At 58.3% G+C, this 7744-nt stretch overlaps 1 protein-coding gene across 1 annotated transcript; it reads right to left on the reverse strand.

The window, feature by feature from the left end:
- Positions 1-2865: 2865 nt before the first annotated feature.
- On the reverse strand, positions 2866-7325 carry NMRK2 (nicotinamide riboside kinase 2). The gene is made up of 7 exons (XM_074351102.1): positions 7063-7325; positions 5337-5427; positions 4734-4782; positions 4492-4648; positions 3926-3997; positions 3457-3563; positions 2866-3182 (listed from the first exon to the last, which is right to left on the reverse strand). The coding sequence occupies exons 1-7, from the start codon at positions 7086-7088 to the stop codon at positions 3097-3099; spliced, it is 588 nt and encodes a 195-aa protein (XP_074207203.1). The 5' UTR covers positions 7089-7325; the 3' UTR covers positions 2866-3096.
- Between the last annotated feature and the right edge of the window lie 419 nt (positions 7326-7744).

Raw genomic sequence — 7744 nt, forward strand, 5'->3', positions numbered from 1 at the left:
ACAATTTATCCATCTGACATGTGAACGTCAGGGATTTTTGTGTATTCACAGGGTTGTGCGACCATCAACTACAATCGGTTTGAGAATATTTAACCCCCGCTCAAAAGAAGCCCTGTCCCGTTAGCAGTCACGCTCCACGCCCTCCTCAGCGCCTGGCAACGCGAACCCACCTTCTGTGTCCGGGTTTGCAGGCTGCGTCCCCCTGGGCCTCTCCCCTTGGCTTCCAGACGGGCGTCTTCTCCCTGCGCCCTCACGGGTCTTCCCACTGCATGTCCCAGCTTCCTCTTCTTATGTGGACCCCAGGCATATTGGACTGAGGCCCACCCTCGGGACCCCATCTTAATATAATCACCTCCACATATAATCACACGCTGAGGTCCTGGGAGTCAGGGCTTCAACACATGAATGTGGGGGCGCACAGTTCAGCCCATGAGTGTCTCTCTTTTTTTTTTTTCTTCTGCTTTTGTTTCTGTTTGAAGTGAGGAGAGAACAGATTCAAATCCTGCTCAGATACACCAGGACATGGTGTCCAGAGCGGAGGTGCACAGCTTGTCGGTAGCCAGGTGGGGACGGCAGCCGCGCCCTCCCGACCCTCAGCCTGTGGGCCCCTTCACCCGTCTTCTGCGGGTCCCGGAAGACTAGCAGATACAGGGCCAACCATCTTGGTCGGTTCTGAGGGATTTCTGGGGAAGCGGGACTTTTAGTGCTAAAACTGTGAAGTCCCTGGCAAATCCGGACAGTTGGTCACCCTACTAGCGGCCTGCACTGGGTCTTCAGGTTGGTGGGGAAGGAGCTGCGCAGGGCCTCAGCTGAAGCTAGTGCCAGGGACCAGCGCCAGGCCCAGCGGGTCCTCCTGGCTCTGCTGCCGTCCGTCTGTCTGCTCAGCACTCTGTCTTGTGTGTCTTGCTCTGTGCTGGGTCTTGAGGCCATAAGGGCAGAGGGCAGCAGTGATGGCTGTTCTGGGTGAATGTTGTCAGCAGGAAGGCTGTGTTTAGAAGGGGCAGCAGCCAGGTGGACCGGCCCGTCGGGAGGCTCCCACCTGGGGCACAGGAAGTGAGCAGTTTCCTGGAGCCTGGGGCCCCAAACCCGGGCTGGGATGGAGCTGTCGGACCCACCCGTTGCCTGCCTGCTCTGTGGCGAAGGGTGGGGATCCTTTGGGCACATGGAGACCCCAGTCCACGGACCCCACCGTGAGAAGCTTGCAGGACAGTGGGGTTGTCGTAGGCGGTGAAATGAAGGGCCTGGGCTGTGTGGCGAGTGAGGGGCAGGGCTCTGGACACCCGCACCCCACACCCTACCGCTGCCTCCTCGCTGACTGCAAGTGCAGCCAGACAGCCCGCGGGGCCCTCACTGCGCCTGTGCCCCGTCCTGCGCCCGGACCTGATCGCCCTTCCTCCCTCCCTCTTCTTTTTATTGAGGTGAAGCTCACACAACATAAATTTAATCATTTAAAAATTTTAAATTAATTAAGTAATTTTGTTTTGGGGAGGAGGAATGTACTTAGGTTTATTTATTTACTTTTTAGAGGAGGTACTGGGGATTGAACCCAGGACCTCGTGCATGTTAGGCATGTGCTCTACCACTTTGAGCTATACCCTCCCCCTAAATTTAATCATTTTAAATGAGTGTTGTGCAACCATCACCTCTGTTTAATTCCAGAACATTCCATCACCCCGAATAGAAAGCCTGCCCCCTTCAGCAGTCACTCCTCCCCTCCCGCAGCCCCTGGCAGCCAGGAATCCGCTCTCTGTCTCTGCGGATTAGCCTGACGTTTCATATGAGTGGAATCAGACAGTATGTGTCCTTCTGTGTCTGGTTCTCTCACTGAGCATCACGTCCTCAATATTCACCCCTGTTGGAGCAGGTGTCAGAACTTCTTTCTTTCTAAGGCTGAATAATATTCCAGTGTGTAGATGGACCACATTTTGCTTACCCATCATTTGATGGATGTTTAGGTTGCTCCCACCTTTTAGCCACTATTAATAGTGCTGCTTTGAATATTCATATAGAAGTTCTTGTTTGAACACCTGTTTTCAATTCTTTTGCGTATATTCCTACGAGTGGAATTGCTAGGTTATATGGTAATTTGTTCTTTCTTTTCTTTTTTTTCCCCAAATATTCCCTGGCTTTGTTCAAAGCTGGCTGGACTGCAGGTTTTTACTGCCCTTCTGGATTGAGTGGGGCAGGTGGCTTCAGTTCCACGGCTGGCCCTGGGGCGTCATCCTTGGTCAGGGGGCACCCTGTCCTCTCCCTCTCTCCCCCTACTCTATCTACCCCCATCTTCAGTCTCTATGGGAACCCAACCTCCCTTGGGCAAAAAGAATAGCATCTGAGGAGATCTGAGATCAAATCCCAGCTCCTAGGCCACTGACCATCTCTGAGCCTCAGTCTTCCTGTCTGTGAAATGGGTGTACATGATAAACTGTCTCACGACGTTCTGGGCAAGGCTCAGGGCGATGTGGTTCCTGGGATAGGAAGTGTGTCCTTACAAGCACCCTGGGTCCTCAGAGGTTCCCCATAACACAACAAAGTAGGTGTCAGCTCCAATCACAGAGGAGGTGCTGGCATGCAGTGAAGGTGGGGCTCAGCTATGAGCTAAGAGCACCCTCAGGCTTGGCTGACCTCCGAGTCCCTGGCCTGGGCTGTGCTGTACTGTTTGTTGAAAGCTGGTGGGAAATTTTGCTTTTGGAGAAACCAGGCCCGAAGTACCCCCAGTAGCCCTCCAAGGTCATGCTGGCATGGGTCCAACAGGTAGAGACTGCCTGCCCAGAGCTCTCAATGCCCCCCCACGGGCCACCAATGCACTGAGAGGGGGCAGGAGTGTCCCTCTTAGCACCTCAAACACGACAGGCTGGACCCCAACAATTGAAAAACAGGGTGAGGTTTAATACACAAGCCGCCGTCGAGGTTACAGAGGCGTCTCAGGGCGGGACACTGGGCTGCGAGCGGGGCTTCCACTCTCATATATACAGACTTCCCCAAAGGGCAATGGTCATGCAGTGTCTGGCTGGGATGAGACCAGCCTGGCCGTGCTGTGGCTGGAATAGTGTGTGGGTCCCTGCAGTCGGGGGCAAGGCCCCTCTTCTCTGGTCACGCCTAGGAGCGGTTCAGGAGCCAGTTCTGAATGTCTTCCAGGACTTGGTGGAAGAGCTCCTCGCGGGACTTCATGCCGTCCAGGTACACTGAAATCAGAAAGGCCACAATCAGGGCCCCTCGGGACTTTGCCGAGGGCCGGGTCACTGGGGTTGCTGCCAGGAGGCAGGTGGCTGGCTCACAGAGGACTGGTGGACTGCTGGGTCAGGAGGAAGCTGACCTACGGAGTCAGGCTGCTGGAACAGAATTGGCCTCTGGGGCCCAAGGCAAGAGAGACTAGTAGTGAGACTCGAGGAGGGACTTCCAGGTTTCCCAGACGGTCTCAGCGGGGAAGGGCTGGCCTCATCCTACTCAGGGACTTACCTACTTCCACGCCACTGGCTTCCATCTCCCGCTTATACTTCTGGTACATAGGCCACACATGGCCATCGAAGAGGCCAGGGGGGTCGGGGACTGGGTAGCTTCGAATACTGGGGAAGGAGATGGATGAGAGTGAGTGATACCCATGTCACCCAAGGGTGGTGCCATGAGCAGAACCTCGGGTGTGAGAACTGGGTCAGGGGCAGCACCACAGGGGACGAGGACCCCACTGAGTCAGGGGCTCTGCGATGGGGCCTGGGTGCCCCAACTTCCAGCATCTTCACTGGCAGGTCTGGGAGATGTCTGGGGCAGCTCCTGAGTGGGCCACTCTATCCAAGCCCCAGGCTGCGGGCTTCTGGAACACAGCACTGGCCACCCAGGAGCCTGCTGCCTTCAGGGTGGCCCTGTGTCCACAGGCATTACCTGGTTTCCTGGTCCCACCTGGGAATGCAGACAGGGCCTCCAGAATTACCTTCTCCTCCACTTGCATTCTTCATACGGGACAGTCAGGAAGTACCGTCGGCTATACAAGTCCACCAGGGGCCTGGGCCGTGGGGGGACATGGTCAGTGCCCATGGTCAAAGCACACCCCCCAGGGCCCTGGCCTCTGGGGGCTTTCCTGGCTGGTGAGGGCTGGGGGTTCTGACCTGATTAGTTAGGGGTGAGTGAGGGGACCAGCATCAGCCAGTCTTCTACTGCGCCCAGGAGCATCCTTGCAGCAGCCTCCCTCCCCGAGGACAGAGTCCTCCCTCTCCCCCGATTTGGATGGGCACTGAGAGGTATGTTGTCTTGCCTGGGGTCACACAGAAAGGCTGGGGATCCCACCCAGCCTCCAGCTCTGCCTGAGGAAGCTGAGTTTCCCCAAGAAGTATGCATGTTTGCCCCGGACCCTTGAGCTGAGCCCAGCACTGCCCGCAGCACTGAGCCTCCCGCTGCACCTCCCACACACCCAGGCCTTGGTGTCCCATCCGTTGAAATAAAAACTCGGTGGCCTGGGAGGGCCTCGATTGCCTGGGGCCTGAACCCACAGAGGCTCACTTGTAGCTGTAGAGCAGGAAGCCTTCCAGAATGAGGATGTGTGTGTCCGAGGCGTCCAGCTGGACACTGACCCCGTGGGCGCGGGCAAACTTCCGGGGACTGCTCACCCAGGCCTGCACGGTGCTCAGCATGGCCTCCATGTCCAGGGACTCCAGCACTGGGGGTGGGAGAGTGGGCGTTGGTGGGGCAGGGGGCCAGGAGACAGTGTGGGCAGGGGGCGGGGGGCTGCCGTCCATCCTTACCGTCCCACTGTTTGAAGCCGTCCTCCCCAACTGCTATTTGGTCTTGGGGCTGAAACAGAGGAGCCCAAGCCGCGGGCTCAGTGCCCGCCTTCCCACCTTACCCCACCATGGGGTGACAGCACTTGGAGAGGCCACAGTGGGGGTCCGGGAGCACCTGCCTGTCCCGTCCCCCTGTAGCTGATGCTTAAAGGCTCAGAGGTCCCGGGCACTCAGACTGGCACTCAGAGCCCCTCCCCAGCCTCGTAACTCTTGGGACCAGGAGTGGGGCAACTGTGCGTCCATCATCTCCTTACCCCTCACCCTCCACAAAACATCAAGGGTATACTCAGCCCATTTTGCAGATGGGAAAGTGGAGGTGCAGAGGATAAAGGGTACTGCTCAGGTGGCACGCCCCCTCTGGGAACTGCAGTTTCCTCATTGGTCCCATGGGGGACGGGTGTGCTGAGAGAATGTGCCAGGTGCACAGTAGGTGCTCAGTAATCGAGAATGCCCGTCCCTTGCTCTCCCAGCGTGGGTTAGCCCAGGGTGACCCTGGAGAGGTCTGCTTGCCCTGAGGCTCCTTCTCAGGGGCTGCCTCCCCCAACCCCCGGCCGGGGCGGCCACCTTGAAGAAGTCATCCTGGTGGATCACGCAGCAGTTGGGCAGTGACTTAAGGAGGCTGTTGGTCAGTGTGGTCTTGCCGCCGTTGGTCACGCTGTGGAGAGAGCACACACGTGAGGCTACCTGGGTCCCCTCTCCGGGCCTGCGCAGATCTGAGGCCCCCCCAGATCTGAGGCCCCACCCCACCCCAGGATCAGACTCAAATTGAAAACACGGGCCTGTAAAACCATAGAGCTAAGGGAGTATGTTTATTCACCCACGGTCAGAGAGGGCTTTCTAAGCAGTCAGCCCGGGCTGCCCGGGCCAGGCACAGGCCTGTGCGTGCCTGCCTGACGAAACAGAGAAAAGGGGCAGAGGGTATGAAAACAAACAAAAAAGCTAACACGCGGTTTTAGCTGGGGTCATGGAAGCACTGCTTTCTGTGTTCAGACTCCTTTAGCGTTACTGTAAACCCAGGAGGCGGGGCGCAGAGCTTTCCAGATGAGGAAACTGAGGCCTAAGTGTAACTTAGCCTCAGGAGGGCTTAAAAAAACCCAAAACATTAAAGCAAGTGCAAGCTGGGGGAGAAAAAATATTTGTGACAGGAAAACCAGCAGTTCACTGCAAAACTGGGAAGAGGCAATCACCCTACGACAAAGATTTTAAAAAAGCAATTGGCAAAGCAGGATGACCGGTTCATCCTGGTTTGCCCGGGATGTCTCTGGTTTTAGTGCTGAAAGTTCCAAGTCCTGGGGACACTTCAGTCCCAGGAAAAGTAGAATGACGGTCACCCCCAAGAGCTCTGGACTAGGGCTGATGAAGGACAGAGAAGGGTAGCTGTCAGGCCTTTCTGGAAATGCGTGTCCCTTTGACCTGTGTGTCCCGGATCTAGGAATCGGGTGGGAATCTGGGCGTGGAAGTGGGGAAGCTGCAGCCGATGGGAAAGGCGACCCCCGTAGATTATGGGGAGCAGGTTAGAACACGCCTGATGTTCATTTGGGTTCTTGCTGAAAGGCACACCTTGCCCTCAGGGCTGGCTACAGAACGCCTCGCCCCGCAGGAAGAAATGGGTGCCCTTGGTCTCACTCTTACCAGGAATTTCAGGAGAGTGATGGAGCGTTAAACCGACGGGGAAGGACCCGGCCGCCCCAGGCAGGGAGCCCCACGCCAGCCTTGCTTATGCTTCATGTTTCTCAGGCATCATCTTAAAAGGCCTGGTTATTAGCAGTAAAACGGAGAGTTTGAAACCTGGGAAAGGCAAGGCCCCTCCCTGAGGGTCAGCAGCCGTGGCTTAAAAAGCAGGTGCCACAATCAGGGGAGCGCCATTCTGGGCTCCCCGCCCCACCTGCCCACGTGCCTCCCTGGGGCCCATGTCTCCCCACCCCCACCCCCACGGATGGCCCAGCACCTTAAGGAGGGTCTGCCTGAGCTTTATAAAGTCTTCTATCCCCCACAGAGTTCAGTGTGTGTTAGGGAAAAGCAACTTCCGTTTGGAATTTAAAATTGGGCCCCGTGCCCAGCCTGCGCATACCGCTGCGGGCCCAGAGCCCCCGAGGGCAGAGAGAAATCCCGCCCTCGCCCTCCGACCTTGGGCGGCCGACCCCTGCGACCCCATCCCCGGGCAGCCCTCCGCGCTTCCCCGGCGGCCGGCCCGCGCCTCCCCCGCCCGCCCGCACGCACGCACGCACGCACGCACAGGGGCGCGCCTCCGCCCCAGCAGAGCAGCCCGCCGGGGACGCTGGGCGCTCACCCTCCGATGCCCACGATGTACTTCATCTCCGCGCGGAGGGGCGGTGGGGACCGCGCTCGGCAGGCCGACTCCCGACTCCCCGGCACCCCGAAGCGCGCTCCCGAACGCCTCCCGGCGGCGGCGGCGGCTTCATTGAGAAAACCCTGCGCCTTTATAGGCCGGCGCGGTCCGAAGGACTATGGGGAGCGCGGGCCTGCGCGGGAGGGGCGCGGGGGCGCCTGCACCTGTTCCCGCTGGATGGAAATAGCTCCACGTTGCCTTTTTCCTAAATTAGTCACGGGCGGCAGGGCAGGGGGGTGCGGGTGGATGTCACCTCGCTGCCTCTTCCCTCCTCCTGCTCTCGCTCCCCTCCTCCTCCTCCCTCCTCCTGGCCAGACTGCCCACGGGGCAGATAACCGACCACACGTCTTCCCTCCCTAAAAATATCCGGCCCAGGGTGTCCCCGCGCCTGACCCTGACATTGAAGCCGGTTCTGGTGCTGAGGAAAGGAACTCCCCACCCCTCTCACTCCTGTCCCCGCCACAGCAGCAGGCCGGCCCGAGAGGTCCGGGGCGCCGCACCGCAGGCAACTTCCTTTCTAAGGGGGTTGCTGCCAAGATGGGCTTAAGTAAGGTCCACAGTAGTGAATCCCAAGATAGCTTCGCTCTGGGGACCCTGGCCGCCAGAAAGTCTCAGCGTGACA

This window comes from Camelus bactrianus, chromosome 22 (genome assembly GCF_048773025.1).
Source record: "Camelus bactrianus isolate YW-2024 breed Bactrian camel chromosome 22, ASM4877302v1, whole genome shotgun sequence".
Lineage (NCBI taxonomy): Eukaryota > Metazoa > Chordata > Mammalia > Artiodactyla > Camelidae > Camelus > Camelus bactrianus.

What these genes read in the sequence shown, in the direction of transcription:
- NMRK2 (XM_074351102.1), bottom strand. Translation starts at nt 7,088, where the DNA reads ATGAAGTACATCGTGGGCATCGGAGG. An exon ending in TACATCGTGGGCATCGGAGG is followed by an intron (nt 5,428 to 7,062) that starts GTGAGCGCCCAG and finishes CTCTCTCCACAG; the next exon opens with CGTGACCAACGGCGGCAAGA. An exon ending in TTCCTGCTCTACAGCTACAA is followed by an intron (nt 3,998 to 4,491) that starts GTGAGCCTCTGT and finishes CCCACGGCCCAG; the next exon opens with GCCCCTGGTGGACTTGTATA.